Source organism: Camelus bactrianus, chromosome 21, assembly GCF_048773025.1.
Source record: "Camelus bactrianus isolate YW-2024 breed Bactrian camel chromosome 21, ASM4877302v1, whole genome shotgun sequence".
Taxonomy (NCBI): domain Eukaryota; kingdom Metazoa; phylum Chordata; class Mammalia; order Artiodactyla; family Camelidae; genus Camelus; species Camelus bactrianus.
In genome coordinates, this window is record NC_133559.1 from 15,525,518 (window position 1) to 15,549,188 (window position 23,671).

At 43.2% G+C, this 23,671-nt stretch overlaps 1 protein-coding gene across 1 annotated transcript in view; it reads left to right on the plus strand.

The window, feature by feature from the left end:
* Positions 1-23,671, plus strand: part of UCK2 (uridine-cytidine kinase 2) — a 69,568-nt gene that overhangs the window by 28,352 nt on the left and 17,545 nt on the right. The window contains exons 2-3 of the mRNA XM_074349746.1: positions 21,609-21,768; positions 22,666-22,762. Of these exons, the coding sequence (XP_074205847.1) occupies positions 21,609-21,768; positions 22,666-22,762 (257 nt within the window). The remainder of the gene's footprint in view (positions 1-21,608; positions 21,769-22,665; positions 22,763-23,671) is intronic.

Here is a 23,671-nt window from a genome sequence, read left to right on the forward strand (position 1 = left end):
GCTGTTTACCTTGTTCTGCTGTGTTTTCAGGCTGTGTTGACTGCCTGCCTTTCAGGATCAACTTCTTAGTTGTTGTTTTCCCCCACTTTTGTCCGCATCCATCCTCGAATTTGTCCCCAAGTCTGCACACCACCACTGTTGAGCTGCCTTTTTCTCTATTGAAGTCTTTTCACTATCAATAAAAGAGGAGGGGACTGTGTGGCCTCCTTGTGGTTACGCGTGGTGTTTATAGAGAGTAAATTCTTAATCTTATTTGATATCTATTTTCTCATTCCCTTGTTTGTTCTTATTCCTGGGATCTTGGTGATAAACTCCAAGAGAGCAGGGATTGAATCTGTATGACTTGCTTTACTTTACCAGGCTTAAATAGGTGCTTGAAGCTGTTTTTTTGTTTGAAAAGAAGAAAAAGAGAAGAAAGCAACTTGTCAGATATAATCTGTGTCTTAGCATCAGTAAAATGAACTAGCTGTGGTTTATTGAATACATACATGCCAGTTAAGATAGAAGTCCCCTACTTAGCCATTTTACAGATGAAGAAACTGAGGCTGAAGGAGGTGAACCACTTTGCTCAAGGTCACCCAGCCACATTCGATTTCGAACACAGATCACTGTAACACAAGGCTGTTTTCTCTTCACCATGCTGTCTTGCCTCCAGGGAAATAATACCGATTTCATGAAACCGCTTTTAGGTTTCAGTAAATGATGTTATCATTTTCAGTAAACTGATAATTACTAGGTAGCCCTTGGGAGATAGGTGTTCTGATGGGAGACCCTCATCATTTTTTTATTCTGTAATGATTGCCACTTGAAAGTCCTTGCTTATTGAAAAGCAAGCCGTAAGTCCTTTTATCAGCCTCAGTAGAAATACTTACTAAATACTTGACTGAAAACAGTAAAGTCCCCTGGTAGGTGCTCTCATCGGTTTCTGTTCACATGCGTAATCTCTTACCCTCTGTTTTCCTTTCCTTTTGAGTAGTCTCAGGTGATAGGACTCTCAGAAACTAATCTTGTCACCTGCTTGGGAAGGACCATCTCTTTCTGCTGCTTCACAGACACTCGAGGAGTGGAGTGGCCCTGGCGGAGATAGCCAGGGCCAGGATGGGGCAGCATCCACCTCGGAAAGCACCTGTCGGGGGGACCTACTGTGGAGCACAGGGAACTGTGTTAATTTCCAGTAATAATATATAATGGAAAAGAATCTGAAAAAAAAATGTGCATGTATATGTATAACTGAATCGCTTTGCTCTACACTAGAAACTACAATTGTAAATCAACTACACTTTAATAAAAAACAAAATCCAAAAAAAAAAAGAAAAAGCACCTGTTGGGCATTAGTGTGGTGCCATCACCGCTGCTTGGGGAATGGTGAGTTGAGAAGCCTGGAGGCATGAGGTTCCTTGAAGTAAAGATCCCAGCCCCCCTGGAACCTTGAGGTTAGCATGTTTCAGAGAGCCTGGTTTCAGTCCCAACACTTGGGAATACTTAATTTTAGAGAGAAACTATCAAAAGAGTATTCCAGACACCCCTTTGTTTCTAGAAGGAGCAGTTAGGGAATGGAGCTGCTGCTGTCTGACACTTGTGTTGGCTTTTTTTTTTTTTTCACTACCTTACTAGCACACTCCACTGGGTGCTGGCTGCTGGCTGCTGGCAGTGACTCTGCCTCCATGGACTTCAGAGCCACCAGGTAGGGTCTGGTTTCAGCTCACAGGTCCCAGGTCATTGCCCAGTGGCCTTGAGAAGACAAGACACTTACATCCTTAAGTGAAGAAGAAATAATGCCACACGGAGGCACTCAGCAATTGTTAGTCACCTTCTCTTTGCCTTGACACCTGGAAGGGAAGCTTGTCAGATTCATGGTTAAAAATAAAGAGTAAATAACCTGTCATTGAGACTCTCCCTGGATAGAAAAAGCAGAGCTTTACTGAAATTGGGGACCTTTCTAGGCATTTGGCTATTTAGAGATAATTTTACTGTCTGGTTCTCAACTGCGCCCAGCTGGATCTGGAACTTAGGAAACAGGTAATTATGTGTGAGCCCATGGACCCCGAACAAAGAAATGTCCAGCTATTAGGAAGTCCATTTAGAGGGCACTGTCTTCTCGTTTGCCTGGTGCCCAGCTGTGCTAGAGAATAGCTTTGCAGGTCGACCCTAGGAAGGATGCGTGCACGTGAGGCCTCATCTCTGGGGACACACAGAAAACTAGTGCGGTTGAGAGGTCTGGAGGGAGGTGCACAGGTTGTATGTTGGAGAGCAAGCAGTTTCTGTGAGTGGCATGAAGAAAAAAGCTTCAGGAACAGGTCTTTCTATGTCCTCAAGCCCCAGCCTTTGCTCAGTCGTACTGGTGTTCGTTTTCACTTAAATCGTAGCATTACAGCAAAAATTGCTTTCTCTTATTTCGTAGACAGATCACAAGCGTGGGTTCAGTGACGTTAGAAGCTAGGCCAGGAACCCAGGCCTCACTCACTTGTATGGAAAAATGTGTTCTGCTTTTACACAGCCAGTGAACTTTTGGATGGCAACGTGTTTTTAAGTTGGGGACCGCTCATCGGGTATTTTGTAAAGAAGGAAACATTCTTTTTAAGCCAGAGCCTTCTATGGGTTAAAGGGTAGTCATTGGAACCAGATGCTAAAAAAGCATGCTCAAAATCAGTTTTGGACTGGCTCTTCGGGTGGTTGAGCCTGAATAACCTCAAATAGGGTGTGTAGAAATGCAGATGTTGGTAGTGGAGTCATTTAGAGCCTCCCAGTTGCTGGTTTGCAGGCTGGTTTGTTCTGGGATAAAGATTAGGGTCTCTGAAGTGTCTATTGAAAACATATATGGTATGTCAGTTGCATTACATTTTTGTTAAATATGGCAGTCCCCTTACGTGTGTTTATAAAAAGTCATTGTCACTTAATTTTTAATAGTTCCTCCCTTATTTTTCCAGCAACAGGTAAGTGACCCCTCATATCAGGGTCCTGGATCTGCCACCTGTTTTTGTGCATTCTTTGGCTTTTGTAATGGTCAGACTCGGTGCCAAATGAGAACGGGAAACCACAGAATTTTTTCCATCTCTGCCGGAACACTACCTGTCCTAGTGATAATGGGTTGTAAACCTTACCACGAGTGCACAGCTTTCCTTTTTAGCAGTCTTTTTTAAAGTAAACAGACTGATTTTTTTTTTTTGAAATAGAAAAGAGTATCATTTTGCTATTTTTCTGGGTATCAGCATCTCGCATATGGGAGTTTGGGTTAGACCACTTTCTGCTTGAAACTGACCCCTTGGTATTTAAAAAATAATTAAACTAGTGTAAAGAAGAAGGAAAATGATTTCTACTTCCTTTTCCCAGACCTGACCATTGTTGAAACTATTATATTTCTTTCTGGACTTTTATATATATATATATATATATATATCCATGGAACTTATTTTGTTTTTGGACAAAATTGAGAAAAACATCGTCTTTTAAAACTTAATATATGCTGAGCATTTTCCCATATTACCAAAATTTTTTGCAAACATGGCTTGATAACTGTACTACATTTTATGTGCAGTGTACCAAGATTTAATTAACAAACCTCATCTCCCCATTGTTGACTAAGTAGGTTGTCCTTACCTTTTGTGCAATGATGGACATCTTCATAAATGTTTTGTTCGTCTTTAATTATTTCCTTAGGATAAATTCCTAGAAGTCAAATGGTAGGTGAAAAGGATGAACATTTTCCACACTCTTGCCGAACTGGGAACAAAATCCTCAGTGCTTGCTGTTTGCAGTGCTGTGAGTGGTTTCCCAGGACAGCTGGGTCTCTGATGCAATGTGTTGCTGGGGTGGCAACGCAGTAAGGCATGGTCAGTGCCACAGTGAGAGCCACAGTAGGAAAAAACGGGGAAAACAGTTGTTCCTTGCATTCTTTGCTCTTGCATTTTTTGGGGGGAGTGGGGTGAGGAGTTTCTTTTCAGAAACTCAGCCCTGTTTATATATTCCTTATGCTTTTCATGTAAAAATTGTCTTTAAAAAAAAAAAACAAAAAAGCCTCTCTTGCACACAAAAAAGCGAGCTACTGACTTTTTATTCTGTTTCAGTAGGAAGCTCTTCAAACAAAATGCCCACCATGGGAAGACAGCAAAGTTGAACTAAAGGGAACACACCTCGATCATAGCCAAGGACCCTGTGAGGGAGCTTGGAATAGGGAGGAATGGTTAACTAGGATAACCACGGCCGTGATAACTAATTACACAACGCTCATCTAATCAGACTGTACTTCTACAGTGGTGGGAGGACTCAGGCCAGGATTCTTGCTTCTGCAAAGGTGTGAGACCAAGCCTGATGCTTCTCACCTACTTAGCAGGAAGATCTAATTCTCTTTCACTGACCTGGGTTTTGTTCACAGTTGTTGTGTGGCTGGAAACCAAGGATGGGCTGCAGAAAACTGAGTGGTTGGCTAGTATGAGGAATAGGGGGAGGAAGAAAAGGAGGGGTAGAGAGCAAAGGTACTTTCAGGGAGCAGTCTTTGAGGTCTTCCTGGAAGAGGAAGTTAACTGGGAGATTAGAGTATATGCTGTGTTTTTAGCATGTATCGGAAAGTAGGCACCTCTTAAGAGCTTGGCTTGAAGTTGGTAACTAATAATGCAAACTATATATATATTTTGGTTAAGTATTAATGAGGTCATTGGTTCTATAACTGAAAAAAGGGTTATGTGACAAAGTGTGTCTCCCTCCTACCCCAGTCGTGGTTTCAGGTGCTACTTTTTAGCTCTCTGAACCTGAGCCTGGAAGACATCTTGGTTTTAATCTTGGTTTTAGACTCTACCTGAGAAATGTGACTTTGGTTCAGGATACTTTTATTGAGGGCTTGGATAGGAGTACAGAGATGAATGAGATAAGACCCTTGCCCGTGATTTATGCAGTTTAGTGATAAGACAATAATAGTATAAGCAGATGAGTTTTTGCTGTGGTTAAATATACATAACTTAAAATTTACCAATTGAACCGGTTTAAAGTGTGTGGCTCTGCAGCGTCAAGCACATGGACGTTGTCCTTCATCCGTTACCACCATTCATCTCCAGAACTTTTTCATCTTCTCCAGAACTTTTTCATCTTCTCCAACTTAAAACTCTGTAGTGAATAAACAGTAATGTCTCATCCCCACCCCACCCCACCCCTTCCAGCCCCCAGCCCCTGGAAACCACCCTTCTGCTTTCTGTCTCAGTGAATTGGATTACTCTGGGTACTTTTATAGGTACATCAGGAATCATGCAGCACTTGTCCTTTTGTGATTGGCTTATTTCATTTGGCTTAATCCCTTGAGGATTATTTTAAGGCTGATCCATGTAGTAGCATGTGTCAGCATTTCCTTCCTTTTTAAAGATGAACAAATACTCCATTGTACAGATATATAACACATCCTGTTTATCCATTCATCCATCAATAGACACTGGGTTGCTTCCACCTGTTGACTATTGTGAATAATACTGCTTTGAGTATGGGTGTACAAATATCTATTCCCTGCTTTTCAGTTCTTTTGGGTCTCTATCTGGGGGTGGAATTGCTGGATCCTATGGTAATTCTATGTATAGTTTTTTGAGGAATCGCCATACTGTTTTCCGTGGTGGTTGCACACATCACAGTCCCACCAGCAGCGCACAGGGTTCCAGTTTCTCCACATCCTCCCCAACACTTGTTACTTTCTTCTTTTAATAGCTATCCTGATGGATGTGAAGAGGTATCTTCATAGGGGTTTTGGTTTGCATTTCCCTCATGATTAGTGATGTGGAGCATCTTTTCATATACTTACTGGCCATTCATATATTAGGAGAAATGTCTGTTTACCTCTTGATCATTTTTTAATCAATTTTTGTTGTTGTAAGAGTTCTTTATGTATTCTGGGTACCAATCGCTTATGACATATGTGATTTGCAAATATTTCTTCCATTCCTTAGGCTGTTTTTTTTACTATGTTGATAGTGTCCTTCGATGCACACAAGGTTTTAATTTTGATGAAGTCATCTTATTTATTTTTTCTTTTCCTGCCTGTGCTTTTGGTATCATATCTGAGAAATCATGGCCAAATCCAGTGCCATGATGCTTTCTTTCCTCTTGTGTTTTGTTCTGAGAGTTTTATGGTTTCAAATCTTATGTTTAAACCTTTGATCCATTTTGTATATTGTGTAGGGTAGGGGTCCAACTTTTTTTTTTTTTTTTTTTTTTTTGCCTGTGAATGTTTAGCTTTCCTAATTTTAATGTGTGAAATAAGATGCTTAGCTGCAACTCAAAGGAATTACTTAACCCCAGTCAGTGATTCAAGACTCTCACTCTGTCGTGGGGAGACAGCACAAAGTACGGGAGGCTTCCCTGAGGGAACTTTCTGTGGACCGCTTCCTAGGAATCTGCAGGAGCCATTTCAAGGAGAAGGGGGAAAGAGAAGGAGAGTATCAAGGTAAGATTAGAAACACATGGTGTTTAATGCACTTCTTAATTTACTATCTTTAGTTATATATGTATTCTTTATAGGAGGCTTGTTTGGGCTGAAATTCCCCATTTGTCTTTAATTTGTAGATTTTGCTTGTTTGTGTTTGGTGAGGATGTATGTGCTTACTTTAGCTATTTGTCATCATAGGGGAGAAACAGAATTTCACATTCTTTTTTGGGGAAGGGGTTGGGGGGAGGTATTTAGGTGTATATATTTATTTATTTTTAATGGAGGTACTGGGGATTGAACCCAGGACCTCGTGCATGCTAGGCATGCACTCTATCGCTGAGCTGTACCCACCCCTCCGGAATTTCACATTCTTAACAGAATACCCTGTGTGAGGTGGGAAAACGCACCTCATGTTTAAAAGAAAGATAACTTTGCAGGTGGTGTTCGTCAGTGATCTACCCCAGACCTGCTGCTGATTTCTGCTCTAGGAGTGGTGCCACGAGCTGATCCTTCAGAACGTGTGCAGCTGTGGGCTGCACCTGAGGGTTGAAAGCAGAGCGTGTGCCTCTTTCCGGATGAATTCCAGAGGGACACAGCTGCAGGTCTCTCTGTAGCTCTTTGTATGAGCAAAGGAAGCTCCACACAACCCACTCCCTCAGATCTCATTTCCTCTCAGTTGTTTGCCCTCTGTGCTCCCTGGGTGTCTGGCCTGTGGGTTCAGGGTTCCGAGAGCTGCTGGCCTGCAGCCTTCCTGTGGTCCTCCCTTGATCTGGTCGGGATCTTGGGAATTGAAGGCAAAGAAAGGGCCACTGAGAAAAGAAAACTTGGGGGAATTTATCATAACCTTCTGCATGAAGAAGACCTTTTTAAGTATCACATCATAAAAAATATGACAAAGTTCATCAATTTAACTACATAAATAAAAATGTTCCCCAGGCACAGGGAACTGTATTCAATATCTTGTAAATAACCTTTAATGAAAAAGAATATGAAAACAGATATATGTATGTACATGTGTGACTGAAACATTATGCTGTACACCAGAAATTGACGCATTGTAACTGACTATATTTCGGTTTAAAAAGTTAAAAAAAATGTTCTTCAGGAAACATCACTTTTTTTTTTAAAGTGAGACAGTTAACTGGAAAGAGTATTTGTGATAACAAATGAGAAATAGTTTTCTTAATAGATATAAAAAGCTTTTCAATAAGAAAAGACCAATAACTCAACAGAGAAGTGAGGATACAATAGACTGGTTTCAGGAAAGGGAAAACAGAAGGCTTTTGGGCATATAAAAGCTGTTTATCCTTACTTAAAATAGAAAGGTAAATTAAGCAGGTAGCGTTCAGTTAGATATTAAGAGTATGAGGAAATGAGTGTATGTAAATCTTGATGGTGGGGGGCTGTCTGGGCTTATGTATGGAAATTTAAAAAATACAAATTCTTTGCCCTAGCAGATCCACTACTAGACATTTATCCAACAGGTATATAAATGTACATATTCCTATTCGTAGGGCTTGTTTTAGGAAAAGTCGGGCACGCTTAAAATGGGTGATAGCTTCGGTTCCTTCAAACAATGGCGGGGTTTGAAGCCCTGTGAAGAGGAGGTGGTCTTAACTGTACTGATGGGATAATCTTCAAACTCTTACACGTGAATGAAGGTACAGATAGGGTTGTGTGTTAGCGTTTGTTTGAAAAGTTTGTACACGCTCGTGTTTTCATATGCAGGGACCACCTCTCCAAGGATGTACATGAAAACCGTAAACTGTGGCTGCCAAGAAGGAGTCAGAAAGGTGGCTGGGATGTGGGGTGGGAAGGAGATGGACTTTGCACTCTGTCCTGTTTTGTACCTTTTAGATTTGGTACCATGTTGTAGATACTGCCTCTTAAAAAGCTAACTGCCTTGAACACAAGGGTAATTGAGATTAGTAAGTAAATAGAAAAACCAAGGTGAGAACCACAAGAAAAATAAACCCAGAATTTCAGCTCAGGTTGTACCAAGATTTAACAACAGAGCTGGGACAAATTATGGAATTCAGGGCTCGAGAGACAGCCTGGTTCTGTGTGGTTTTATAGATATGAAGAAAATAAAATGAATGGGCGTGAATCATGATGAAGTCTTCAATTGAGTTACAAAATGAAAGGCCTCGCAATGGACTGCTTCCCAGAAATATTTGTTGATGTGAAAATTTAATGGGTTTTAGAGGTGAGAATAATTTTTATAGAGCATGGGTTTTGTGTTAGCCTCTGTCTTATGGATAGTATCTCATTACCCCTTAGAGCCCATCTGTGGAATAGCCATCATCCCTCACTCTTTTTTTTTTTTTTTAAATATTTTATTTATTTACTATTGTATCATTTTATTTTAGTTTACCTTGGTGGGGGGAGGTGATTAGGTTTTTATTTTTAGAGGAGGTACTGGGGATTGAACCTAGGACCTCCTGCACGCTAAGCATGTGCTCTACCACTTGAGCTATACCCTCCCCTATCCCTCACTCTTTACAACAAGGACAGTAATGGTCTGAGAGGTTGAGTTGCCTGACATATGACTGGTGCAGGTGGGTGTGGTTGAGTTGGGAATCAAGCCCCAGGTCCTGTGTGCCCAGCCTGATTCTAAAGGACCTATTTTTTTCGCCTTTGCGAACTTTGTGGTAAGTGTGCAGTTTTTGTTCATCTTGACCTTTTTTTAAAAAAAAATTATCTTGCTCAGAAGTGTAGGGCATTTCTATCAAGACACAGAATGGTACTTTTTAACACATCTGCATCCTAATAATTGCTACTAATTTTGAAGACCCTGAAGCACATGGCTGGGTCTAAAAGCAGCTTCTTGGTTACCAAGGAAACTGTAGATTTAACCCAGTGCTGAGTATAGTTTCTTTTAAGTATAGTTGAAATCTTTAAAAAGTTGGTGGGGAGTGGTGGGAATAGCTCATTGGGCGTACACTTAGCATACACAAGGTCCTGGGTTCAATCCCCAGTACCTCCATTAACCGGAACCCCCCCCCCCCAAAATTGGTTAGCATGTCTGACAATTATTAACCAGGATATTTGATGAAGTAGACACATCTATATGCCAGCCAGTAATAGTTTATAGAGAGAGCAAACGGAAAACAACAGGGAAAAGATTATAAAATGAAATGATACACATCTTTATGGTATAAATCCTCTGGAAAAAGAAAAACATTGTGTCCAGGAGTAGACATAAATAGAAGTTGAATAACATGCTCATATTTTCTGTGATTAAAAAAAATGAGGGAAATTGAACTCACCCCTTAAAAAATGACGAGTGTTATTTGTCTCCTAGGGCCGCAGTCACACATTATCACACACCTGGTGGCTTAAAACCGCGGAAGTTTATTCTCTTAGGTTTGTGGAGGCCAGAGTCCACATGGGAGGTGTTGGCAGCCTTGGTTCCTTCTGGAGGTTCTGAAGGAGGATCCATTCTCTCCTCGCTTCTGGTGGAGCTGCTGGGCTTAGGGATGCATGGCTCCAACCTCTGCCTTCATCTTCGCGTGGCACTCCTTCCTGTCTCTGTGTTTCCTCCCTTTCTGTTTCTTACAAGGACACTTGTCACTGGGGTCAGAGCCCATCCAGTCCAAGGATGATCTCAATCTCGAGATCCTCACAACCTCAGTTACGATCTGCAAAGACCTTTGTTCCAAATAAGGCCACATTCTGAGGTCCCAGGGTTTGAGACATGGTCATATCTTTTTTTGGGTGGGGCCACAATTCAGCCCACGACAGTCTGTCTTGATCCCCCAAAATTAGTGTCTGTCCCATGTACAAAATGCATTCACTCTGTATCAATTACTAATTAACAGTGGTTTGTGAGTAAAAAAAAAAAATTGAAAGGCGAGAGGTTGAACTTCTGATATTAAAAAAAAACAAACCAGTCGCAGAAGATGGATGGCCGTTAATTTTTTTTTTTTAAGATGAACTCTTTTTTTTTTTTTTTTTTGAGGTAATTGTAGATTCACATACAGTTGTAAGAAATAATGCAGAGATTCCTTCGTACCTTTCCTCGGTATCCGCAATGGTAATACCTTACAGAACACAGCCAGGGTATTGATATTAATAAAGAAGATGCAGAACATTTCCGTCACACAGGATGCCCTCCCTCGTGCGTTGTCCTTTATGAGCCACTCCTTGCCTCCCCCGCGTCATCCCTCCTCATCCTTCATCCATGTCAGCCACTGACCTGTTCTCCATTTCCCTAATTTTGTCATTTCTAGAATGTTATATATAAATGGAATCATACAGTCTGTGACCTTTCGGGATTGGTCCCCTCTCCCCCCATTTTTCCCCTCCCCTTAGCATCATTCCCTGGAGATTCCCTGCAGGTCATCATTCAGTCCTGTCAGTTGCCCAGTGGCGTTCTGTGGTGTGGTTGCACAGTTTATTTTAAGCATTCACCCCCTGAAGGTCAACATCTGGGTGGTTTCCAGTTTTTGGCTCTTGTGAATAAAGCTTCTATGAAAACATATGTGTACACGTTTCTCTATGAACATGTTTTCATTTCTCTGGGATAAATGCCCAGGAAGGAATACAATTGCCAGATCATATGGTAGTTGCATGTTTAGCTTTTAAAGAAAGTGCCACATTGTTTCCTCAGGAGGTGAACCATTTACACTTTTACCAGCAGTGTATGAGCGATCGCTTTTCTCCCCATTGTCACCAGCATTTGGTGTGTTCACTTTTTTTTTTTAAATAGCCCATCAGAATGTAACATTTATTTATGTATGTATCTATGTATTTTATTTATTTTGAAGTATAGTTGATTTACAATGTTGCATTAATTTCTGGTATATAGCATAGTGATTCAGTTATACATGTGACCATATATATATATTCTTTTTCATATTCTTTTTCATTATAGGCTATTACAAGGTATTGGATATAGTTCCCTGTGTGTAGGACCTTGTTGTTTATTTGTTTTATAAATAGTAGTTTGTATCTGCTAATCCAAAACTCCTAATTTATTCCTCCCCTCTTTCCCCTTTGGTAACCGTGTTTTCTGTGTCTGTGAGTCTCTTTCTGTTTTGTAAATACGCTCATTTGTGTCATGTACTGTGTTTTAATTTTTGCTGTTCTGGTAGGTATGCAGTGAAATGTCATCCTGGTTTTCATGTGCATTTCCCCCCTGGGTAATGACACTGAACATCTTCTCATGTGCCGATTTGCCATCTGTGCACCCTCTTGGACGAAGTGCTTCTTCACATCTTTTGCTCATGATCTAATAGGAGGGTTTGTTTTCACTGTTGAGTTTTGAGAATGTTTTTTGTGTATTACATACTAGTCCTTTGTTTGGCATGTACTTTGTGAGTATTTCCCCCTAGTCTGTAGCTTGTCTTTTCATCCTCTATAGGAAGATTTTACAGAGCATGGTTTGCTTTTGATGAAATTCAGTTTATATGCTTTCCCTCTTATGGGTCATGCTTATGGTGTCATGTCTAAGAACTCTTGGCCAAGCTCTAGATCCTAAAGACTTTCTCCTGTGTTTTTTCCTAGTAAGTTTTATGTTTTACATGAGCCTGTGATCCGTTTTGGGTTAATTTGTATATAAGGTGTGAGGTTTTGGCCCAGGTTCTTTTTTCTGCCTATGGATGACCAGTTGCTCCAGCACCATTTCTGCAAAAGGCTGTCCTTTCTCCACTGAACTGCATTCGCACCTCCGTCAAAGTAGCTGGAGTTACTTGTGTGGGTCTGAAACAAAAGTCTGACCTGTGTCTGCCGATAGTTGCTCCCTTTTTGCAAATTAGTGAATGAAAATCATTCTCTTCGAAGGGTGTGTGCTTTAACTCCTCTTAATGCCGACAGTGGATTAGTCCAGATGATTCAGGATGACCTTCATTGCGGTAAAGTCACCATCCTTTATGGATAGAGTAACACGTTTGGTATAGCTTTGGGCAGTTCTTTTATTTGTTTATTTTCTGATTCCAGTAGAGTTTGGGGGGCCAAGGAGGAGGTCGATGAAAGATGAACCCATCAAAATCCAGAAGGGACGACTTGAGGGAACGGAGTCTGTTGATAGAAGATTCGCTCCCCTTTCTTCAGCTGCTGTAAGGAATGAACAGGAAGTTGGGTTTTTAAGGACAGTAAAGGAGACTTTCAAGAAGGAAAGGGAAGTGGATGCTTGGCACATGCTTTCAGTCCCCCCTGCCAACTTCCCTGTGCTGTAGTTAGACACAGGTGCTGAAGGAGACTTAGAAAATTAAAAAGAAAAACAAAAATAACAACTTTTCATAGCCAGATAGTCTCACTTCTGGTTTCCCATAATTTGGAGCAGGACTACTGGGAAGAAAGGGTTAACTCAAATACACTTTGTACAACAAAGCACTCTTGTGCTGTTAAATCCACATTAAATGTTTACCCGTGTGTGGCCTTCAGTTGGGAAAGATTCAGCCGAGGCTCCAACTGGCACATTGTGCTCGCCTTTATCCATTCAGTTTTCTAAAAACAGGGTGGTGGTGGGGGAGTCAACTTTCTTTTTGTGCCTCTCTCCCAGAAGGACGTGGGCCAGGATTTCTGTAACAGGCATGTTCTTCTTGCTTAGTAAGCCAGACTGTAGCGAGAGTGTGGGTGGGTTTCGGCGCGCCTGCCATGTCCAAAGATGTCATCTTTTCCTCGGTCCGGGGGCTCAGTTTGCTGGGTTTTACCATCTCAGCGGGCCTCCTGTTCCTCATATAGAAGGGGAAGGATGGAGATCCAAGCTCACTTGCACTCACGAGGCTTTAAGAATTGACCGTCCAGCCGGCCGCCTCATGCTCCCACCTTGTGCAGAAGGCATCGTAAGGAACAAATTCATCAAAGCCTGCAGTAAGCCTGGACGCACTCAGTTTTGGGGGTGGTGGTGATGGTGATGCCTTTTTGTGTTTTTCCTGTGGGGAATAAAAGGACGTATCCACAAATTGCACATTCAGGCTCACAATTCACAAGAGGAGGCTGAAATCGATCATTGTTCTGTACTGAATAATTGTAACGCCGTTGCGAGGCCCCATCAACACTTGAGTACACGCTCCGTCCCTAGACTTGCCTGATGTTTCGCCTGTGTTTGGTGGCAGCTCTTAACCAGGCTGTGGGTGAGACTAGAACTTGGCTCCACGTGAGGAGTACGGGCACCCCTCCCTCTCCTTTTTTGCTTAAGATGAGGTAGGAGAACTGCAGCAGTCATTTCAGACCAGGTTGCCTTCCTGATTCCCCCTCCATGTTCCCTGGTATCTTTTACGTGCTGACGGTCATAGTGGTCCCCTCCGCCCCCTGTTTATATTCTTTCTTTTCTGCTCACATATTTGCTCCTATTTCTGTAACCCTCATTGATCTCTTTGTTACTTGGTAAGAGAGTAGGAATGTTGTTTTGATTCTTACTATGTACTGCTTTCTAGCAGGGTTTCACCAGCTCATAACATACCAGCCAGTAGCACTGCATCTGTTTTAACGTGGTGAGATTTTAAAGAGTTGGCTCGTTTCTGCTCCCAAGCACCTGCGAAGGCTCACCTGTTTCCAGAGCATCCATCCCAGGGCCCCTTAATGTGTAGAGAGTCTGTTTTTTTTTTAATTAAAGTATAGTTGGTTTATAATGTTGTGTTAATTTCTGATGTACAGCATAGTGATTCATTTATATACATATAAATGAGTTATAGATAATAAATATATAAAATATATAATATGTATAAATATATAAATAAAAAATAAATAGTAAATACATATATATTCCATTTCATATTCTTTGTCATTATAGGCCCTTACGAGATATTAAATATAGTTCCCTGAGCTATAGAGTGGGACCTTGTTTTTTTTTCCCCATTATTTCTTTTGGAGGAGGAGGTAATTAGATTGATTGATTTTACTGGAGGTCCTGGGGCTTGAACCCAGGACCTCCTGCATGCCAAGCCCGTACTCTTACCACTCCCCTCGGACCTTGTTGTTTATGTATTTTTTGTACAGTAGTTAGTATCTGTAAATCCCAAACTCCTACTTTATCCCCCCCTCCACCCACTACCCCTGTTTTCTACCAGAGAACAAATTGCAGAGAATCCAAAGTTACTTCTCTTGCTCTTTCCCTAGTGAAGTATTTGTCAGGAAAATGAACCTCTAAGGAAGTCCAGCCAGCCTGTGCCGGGCAGAGCCCGCAGGGAGGAAATGACAGAGCCTTGCCGAGAGTGCTCTGTTCCTGGCAGCTCCCCTGTATCCGTTGTGGGTGCTGCACCTGTCTGTAGTAGGGTCACCGTGGCTCCTGGGGAGAGAAGAGGTTTCCGTCCCCTTCTGACAAAGTGTCAGCAGGGGCGTGTGCGGTTAAGAGCCGGCACCCTGAAGCCAGCCGGCCTGAGTTTGAAGACCGGGTTGGCTGCTCTCCAGCTGTCTGATCTCGGGCCAGGCCGCTCAGTCCACCGCTCTGTGCCTCTGTTTCCTGCCGTGTCAGATGGGCATAAGAACACGCACCTCACAGAGTTGTTTGAGGATTAAATCACGTAGTAAATGTGAAGTCCTTAGAACAGTTCCTGGCATGTGGTGCGTTCTGTGCGGTAGCTCTTGTTTGTCATCCTTCAGTCGATTCTAAATCAGTTGAATTTAAATTTGTGGTTTCCAGGGGGGAAAGGGGGGAGGGAGGGATAAATTGGGAATTTGGGATTGGCAGATACACACTGCTATGTACACAACAGATAAACAACAAGGCCCTACTGTACAGCACAGGGAGCTACATTCAATGGCTTGTAGTAACCTATAATGAAAAGGAATCTGAAAAAGAACATACGTGTATATATATGTATAACTGAATCACTCTTGTACACCAGAAACTAATGCAACATTGTAAATCAACTATACATCAATAAAAAATAATAAAAAAGTTTAATAACTTTGTGAGTAAGTGTTGTTTGAGAGGGGTTTCTCAGTAGGGGCTCGTGACTAAAGAGAACAGAGCCAGCCGTGTAATTTTATGAACCCAGAAGTGAATTTTTAAAATATCTTTCCTAGGAATAGAGCCTAACAAGATTGACATTTCACCAAAAAGTCCTGGGAATATGTTTATTTTGGTGACTGTTAATCAACCAGAATTTTTCTCAGGTGCAGGCTAACATCTGGGTTTTTCTAGGCTGGGCTACGTTGGCAGTGACAACATGGATCAGGAATTAAAATTGAGAGCTTCTGCTGTGGGAGTTTTTGATCGAGTACTGCTTATAGTCTTCTGGCTTTCCCCTCCCAGATACTGCTTCCTCTCTGGAGAGCTTGGCCTGCAGCACAAGCAAGGTGCTGAAAGATGGGGAGGATGTTTAATTCCACTCTGACACATCGGAGTAAATACAGGGAGAGAGGGTGGCAGGTGGCAGAGAGGTGTCCAGTGGCCTGGGGACATTGATTGGTCCAGGCATAATACTCCTCATCTCACCATTTAAAATTCACAAAGAAATTGCGTGGTTGATGAGATGTTTGTGGCACCTGTGATGGATAAGGCAGCCTCTTGACCCAGGACTGGAGAATTACTCCAGCTTTCAAGAGGACATTTACACGAAGTATACTGGGTATGTGGGTGTTGATGTTAGGATTATTCAGGTTGAAAGTGACAGAAAAGTTCAAACAACAGTGTTTAAACAAGAAAATTTATCTCATTCCTGTCTCAGTTCTGTGGTCATTTGAGTCTGTGGCTTCTTTATTTAATCTGCTCCACTACCCTTAGTATGATGCTACAGAGTGGTTGCTTGAGCTCCAGCCATCAAGTCTTCATTCCAGCCAACAGGAAAGGCTGAGTCAAAAGGGGACCCTTATCCTTTAAGGAGACTCCAGGAAGCTGCCACTTCACACTTCTGCTTATCTAAATGATCAGAACTTAGCACAAACACAAAACACTACAAAGGAGGCTGGGAAATAGTGGCCCAGTTAAAACTCAGGGACTGAGATCTAGATATATAACCAAGTGTTGCCTGAGTATGTTATGTGCTTTAGGATGAAATGAGGAAGGCAAACTATCATTTTTGAAATTTCCAGGTCTGAAGGAAAAAGAAAACTGCTGGGTCATCAATTCCTACATTTCCTGTGGTAATCCATTTAAACCACATGTTAAACGTGAGCCCCGCAGGTGCCACGGCCTGCCAGATCCTGGGAATAAAAGCTGAGTCACAGCTGGTCCTGGTTACTGGATTGACTTGTGGCTGCTGTTTGGTGTCTAAGAGCCTTTTTAAGATTATATAGCCACTTAGTGAGTTTCTGATTTAAATCTTTGTGTGTGTGTGTGTGGTAGTAATTGTACTATAGCTAGGAGAACCCACTTAGCCGTGCGAGGGTTCTGGGGTCATTCGTGGCCCCAGGGCTGGATGGTCCCGGGGGAGCACTGAGTGACACCTTCCTGTTGCTGCCGCACAGTCAGTGGGTTTGACCAGGAATCGAGTCAACAGGTTTGAGCTTTGTTGTGTCTCAGGGCAAATTACTGGGGCTTTAGTTTTCTCCTACTTGTAAATTAGAGCTTCTGGGCTGCATGGGGAGCAACCCCTGCCCCCAGAGGAGTGATGTAATGTCTGGGGGCCGTGCTGGACACCATACAAGTTAGTGGTATGTTTCTTACTTAATGATAGTGACAGGGAGAGCTGCTGTCAAGAGTAATTGAGGTGACTTGTACACAGTTTCAGAGTGAAGGAGTTTCATGGGGTCTTCCTGCCCGAGGGGGCCAAGCGTCTGGCCTTCTTGCACTCTTGAGCTGGTGGGTGGTGCGTTCAGGGCAGGTGTTAACTCCGTTCTGAAGGCTGGGGAAGGAGTGATGAGTCAAGGCGCCTCATCTGGAGCTGGTTGGCTGTTTGAAGCCCTGGTGGGTGTGATTGCGAGGATTTCCTCCATCCGAGTGCTGCTCTCTCTGATTCTGCAGTAGCCCACTCAGCGGGGCAGACCACTTGATAGGACTGAAATGTTAGGCAACATGGCCCATTCTCTTCTGTGCGGGCACCCATGAGAAACATCTGCCCGTTCCCCTGGGGACACAGCCAGCCTGCAGCCCTCCACAGGGCTGGGCTACCAGCTTGGGCTCCTGTATGAGAATCGTTTTAGAGAAATATGCTTCTGATAGCAATATAGGAAGCTGTGGGGACACAGCAGCTGCCCTGTTGAAACCACTAGCTGGGAGGGCCTGTTGATCGGCTGTTGTCCGCTCCCGGGGCTTCCAGGATGGGCAGTGTCTCTGGGAAAGGCGTCCGCCCTTCTAGTCAGCACATCTGGTAGACTGGCCTAAGTGTGAAGTCCAGTGTGGGCATGTTCTCAGAATTACAGCATGGGGAGGAATCTTAAAGTCATTGTGAGTTGTTCTCCATCACCAGAACTGCTGGTGAGATTTAGTCCTACCGGTTTTTCCTCAAAGAATATTCTGGGCCCCCCCAAATTACTGGCTCCTATAATGCTGGATTCTTTAGAACATAATCCAAATTTAGTTTCCAGATACCTTAAATGTGTGTGTATGTGTTTCTCTAGGTACTTTTTTCCCATTTACTTTAACTTATTTTTTAACTTTTATTTTTGTGGGGGAGGGGGTAATTAGGTTTGTTTGTTTATTTATTTATTTATTTATTTATTTATTTTTAATGGAAGTACTGGGGATTGAACCCAGGACGTTGTGCATGCTAAGCATGCGCCATACCACTGAGCTATACCCTCCGTCCCTATATGTACTTTTAACTTCTTTTTGGTATATAAATCACTTGCCCGCTTTGAGTAATATGAAATTCTGTGAAATTTAACATAAAATGCTGACTTTAATGATATAGTGGGACAAAACAGTATTACATTTCTAACCAGTTCCCTCCCTGTTCTCTGAAAGTGGAGTAAATTTATGGGGAACATTGAGGCTGATGCCAGAGCTGCTTTGGTTCTGGAACAGTGAAAAGAATTGTGCGTTTGGAGTGAGGTCTATGGTTTGGGATTCAGCTCCATGGCCTTGAGCAGGTCATTTAGCTTGATTGAAATCACTAAGCTTCAGTTTCCTCATTAGGGAGACAAATAAGATACAATAATGTCTTGTAATAGAATTAAGGGAGATAACATCTTCAAAACTGGCATACAAGTGAAGAAACTGAAAACCACCTTCACTGATTCTTCCATATGATTTTCTCTCTTTGTCAAAAAATAACCTCATACTGACCTGATCTTGACTTTGTGTTCAGGCAGCAACCCACAGTCCTAGGTGGCTTATCACTACAACCCCTCCCAACCGGCACCCCCCCAACAAATAATGTGCTAGGAGTGACAGGGACAGAACACATTCTGGATGCTTTGCATCACATGTGGGGAGATCATGCAAAACTGCATTTACCTCCAGCTTCATGGTGGTGCCAGTTTGCCTGTGAGGTGCAGCTGGAAGGAGGGTGGGCTCTGGAGTTGGGCGCTTGGGTTGGAGTCCTGTCTCTACGGCTCCTTGCCTTGGGTAAATCACTTCACTTGTCTCCGCCTTAAGTAGAGTGGGTGTAATAATAATGGTCGTCATACAAGGCTGTGATAAGTAAATGAGATGATTTTAAAATGTTGAGCCCAGTATCTAGCACACAGGAAGAAACTGCCCCTTAAATGTGTACTCTTGTTATAATAATAATTTTTAATCTTTTAACCATCTTGTATTAAAGTATAGCTAATTTGCAATGTTGTGTTAGTTTCAGGTGTACAGCAAAGTGATTCCGTTAAACGTGTGTGTGTGTATATATATATACATATACATATATCTGTTCTTTTTCAGATTCTTTTCCGTTATAGGTTATTATAAGATACTGAATATAGTTCCCTGTGCTATATAGTAGGCCCCTTGTTTATCTGTTTTATATATAGTAGTATATATCCGTTAATCCTAAACTCCTAATTTATCCCTCCCCACCAATAATTATTATTATGTATATTGTGGTAAATGTATATTGTGGTAAATGTACATAATATAAAATATACCATCGTAAGCCATATTTAAGCATAGCTTTCAGTAGTGTTAAGTATACTTGCATTGTTGGGCAGAACTTTTTCATCAACTAACATACCCATTAAACAACTCCCCATTGCCCCCTCCCCTGAGCCCCAGCATCCTTCATAAGGAACCAGGATTGCATGATTTTGTAGCCGAGTCATTTAATTTGGTTTCCACATCTGCGAAGGGTAGCATGTGTGACTTCTAAGAGCGGTTATAATGGAGCACTTGGCCAAGGGCCTGACACCTAATAAATCAGCAGTTAAAATGTTAGCAGGCGGTGGCGGTGGTATGTTTGTGGAAAGAAGGCCTACCAGTCAGGTCCTTGAAAACACGGTGCTGAGACACGCAGCTGTGGCCCAATGGAATGGCCACCTTTACTCTTAATAGAAAATGTGATGAGCGCTGACTTTGTAGAATTGTACCTGTTGTATGTTCAGGTCCTGATTTGATTGGCCATTGGGAAGGTTCTGCCCTAGGTGTGCCTGGGTTGGAGAAATGATTGTTTATCTGCAAAATTCAGTAGTGAAATTTCTTTCCTTTTTTTTGGGGGGGGGCAGTGGTGGCCTTACTGTTCTTATTAGAAAAACACACACATTTAATGGGTTTGAACTATAAACAAAAATACCATTATTTGAATAACCTGATAGATCATATACATCCTGCTCCATAAATCCCTTCTCACTTTTGTTCTTTGGACTTCTAGAAGGAATTCTATCTCCTAGTAAAGGCTACAGTTATAAACATTACTCTCTTATAGCCTTCGGGTATAAGAAGCAGATGGAAGTTAGGAAAAGGGAATTATGGGTCTATACATGATTAAAAACTTAGAGTTTATAATTGCGTAGAACCTTGGATTCTATTGTAGCATTTTCATTTTTGAATCTAGTTTGTTATGTACAAGCTTTACCTTCCTGTGAAGATTTTTTTTTAGTGGCACACCTCTAGTTCCAAAAATCCGAAGTACCTTAAAATACTTTTTTGTGTTAATATGCAAAAATGTCATAAAAGTAAGAAAACTTCCTAATTATCAATTGAGTCAAAATATTTTTCCTCCACAGACCCCCTCTTTGGTAGTGTATTTCGCAACTTGCACAACAGGACATGTGCAACGTAGTTGAATTTGCACTGACTTGTGCAACAGGAATGGCCAGTTTTCCTTTATGCTCGGACAAGTCAGATACATTCTTTATAAAAAATTGTAGCTTTTAAAAGTTTCCTGGTTTTTCCCTGTTAAAATCAGTTGGTAAAGTAAGTTCAGGGGTCAGGCTCCTGAGACAGACCAAGAAACCTCTAACCTTGCTCATTTTTTCACCTGTTGTAATTAGGTCCCCCAGTTCCATAAGGGGCCTGAGTTACAGCTTCTAGAGGTTTTGTAATGTTGACATGCTTACTTTAAGTTCATCTTTATAATAAATGAAAAAAAAAAGAGAGAAATGAGTTATTTGGTAAATACAGCCCTTCACGATCTCATTCTTTTGAATGCACTTGTCTTTTTTCCTTTTTTTTTTTTTTAACAAAGGGTGTATGTTTTTGGAGAGAAGAGGCAGATGTGTGTGTTGCTAGCAACACAGCACAAAGCATGTAGGTTTGAGTTCATCTGGAACTGGCACCCCCCACTCTAGTTGTTGCAGGTGTTGGTGCTGTTTGTGTCCCACGTCGTGACAGCTCCGTAATTGGGACATGCCTCGGTGAAAAGGCTGCCCAGTGTACCGTGAGGGTGATGACGTCCACGCCTATGGATGAGAGCAAAAGAAGGCAACAGAAGTAGGGGGTGCAGGCCCCGGCCTTGGCCTTACAGCCGGCCAGCCGAGCTCCCCGCTGTGGTTTTTGATTCTGCTGATGTGAAGAGATGCGCCGGGGCTGAGAGATGTCGTGTGGAGCGCAGTCCCTTTGTGAGCCAGAGACCCTTCGGCCTGTCGGCACATCATCCGTGTGCCCTTTCCCCACTTGCTGCTGCCTTTTTGGATATACTTATACCAGGGCTCAAGCAAGGAAGAATAAAACCGTGTCACGTTTTATTAGTGGCTTTATGGAAGAGGAGGTAGAAATGACTGCCCTGCTCCCCCGCCTTCACTGCGGATACCTGAGTGTAGTAAGTTGTGTTAAGGAGGAGATGTTTGGGGCCCCCAGACTTCCTTCTCAGCCGGTGTAGCCGCCCTCCCCCTAACCCATCATACAGGAGGCGGCCTTTGGGTTCTTCCTTCCCACAGCCCTGGCCCAGGGCATGCGTGTCAGCCCAGTGCCCGGACCTCCCTCATTCCTTGTTGTTCTCTTCTCTCCTTACAGTCGTCCGTTTGTGCTAAGATTGTCCAGCTCCTGGGACAGAATGAGGTGGACTATCGTCAGAAGCAGGTGGTCATCCTGAGCCAGGATAGCTTCTATCGTGTCCTCACTTCAGAACAGAAGGCCAAAGCCCTGAAGGGCCAGTTCAATTTTGATCACCCGGGTGAGTTGGGGCATTGAAGGGGTCTGTGGTGTGTGTGTGTGTGTGTGTGTGTGTGTGTGTGTGTGTGTGCGCGCGCGTGTGCGTGCGCGCGCGCTGGTCAATTGAAGAAGTTGCTTAACCTCTCTGAGTCTTGATTCCCATCCATAAGATGGAGGACCAGTAGGAACCTTGCAGGGTTGTGGTGGGGCTTCTGTGAAAGAAGGGATCTTGCAGCATCCTGTCATTCTTGGCTCTTTAAATACTGATCGAATCGGTGTCTGGACAAGGGTGACTTGGAGAAGCCTGTTATTACTCAGGATGGGCCAGATGCGGGCTAGAGCACGTGGCTGGTTCCTCTGCCTCCTCTGATCTGAAGCAGCCGTTTCACATCATCCAGCACGTGTGTGTACACGATTTGTGTGTTCAACTCACTGACGGGCAGGGAGGGAGACGGAGGGTCCAGGATGGCTGCCTGAATGACTTTTGCCTGGACGGTCCCAGGTTGGCACACTGCCCTCTGGCTGGTTTGGGTTTCTTATGATTGTCGGAGTCAACACTTGCTGGTGTGATGCTTGCTGCATCCCCCTAGTCGTGAGGATGCTTTTCAGGTGATCACATGCTGGATTTAGAGAGGGGAGAGAGAGGTCCGAGGCCAGGGATAGGACAGCAAGGCAAAACAAGGAGAAACCCACTTGGCAGAACTCCTTTATACAGTTTGGTTTGAGACCCAGGGAGTTTGCATTCTGCTGTGGGTAGAAATCTGGATTTTTTTGGATGGTGGGGGGCAGGGTGGGGGGGGTGCTTCTCTAGGGTGTGATATGCATACGTGAAATAGAGGTGTGTAGCGATGTGTGTAGTTCATCATTATAGAAGTCATTTTACAATTCAGAAACATTTTAACAGTTTGATTTCCTTCAGATGCCTTTGACAATGAACTCATTTTCAAAACCCTCAAAGAAATCACCGAAGGGAAAACAGTCCAGATTCCCGTGTATGACTTTGTTTCCCATTCCCGGTAAGTGAGCTGCTCTGGGCCAGGGATTGCTCCCCAGGGCTCCCCAGAGCACCCCCGACTTCTCGAGTCCCAGGCCTCTGCCTCCCTGCTGCTGGTGCCCGCTGCAGCCTGTCTAACAGGGCGGTGGTGGCAGTGTGCCTGCGGGTGTGGTGTGCATGGGGGTCAGGAGTTCATCCAGGCGCTGCTTGAAACCGTCCGATCACGATCATCAGGTTTAGTCCACTCTGAGATGGGTTCATGAATTTGGGCTCGGGGACTGCATCTTCGTCCTCATCCACATCCCCGAGCTGTCGTTCCTGGAGTGAGATGTCAGGGGGCGGGGTGGAGGAAGCACAGAAGAAGGAAGGGAACAGTTCTTTCTGCTCTCCGGGTTGACTTGGGGTTGGGCTGCACTGAGAAGTGTGAGGGCACTGAGCTCCCCAGAGATTAGACCTTCCAGAGGGCTTCTCCCTCACATCAGACCTGTCCTCCCCGTTTGTCTGTTTCATGCTCCTGATTAGTAGAGGAGTGGTTTCGTCCATGGCATCTTCCTTCCCTCTGAGGGATGGGAAGGGGCTCCTGGAGGACTTCCCTCCTGATAGGCAGACCCCAAGCTCCTTCAGAGCTGCCCAGAGCTCTCTGCTCACGTGGCCTCCTCCGGGACCTCCCAGGCACACTCTGAACACCTCAGCCCCAATCGTGTATTGCACCACGTGTCGCTTCTTCATATTCCTGGGCTGGTAATGGCTCAGCAAGTGTTTGTAGCTTTGGGCTGTTTTGAAAGTTTCTCCCACCTACTTTTTCATTTTCCTTCCTGGTTCCTTTATCCTATTCCCTCTTGGGTTGATTTTTTTTTTTTTTGTAATGGGAAATAAGCTCTCATACTTCTTTTACTGCCGAATGTGTCTATAATTAAAAGCCCAATCTTTA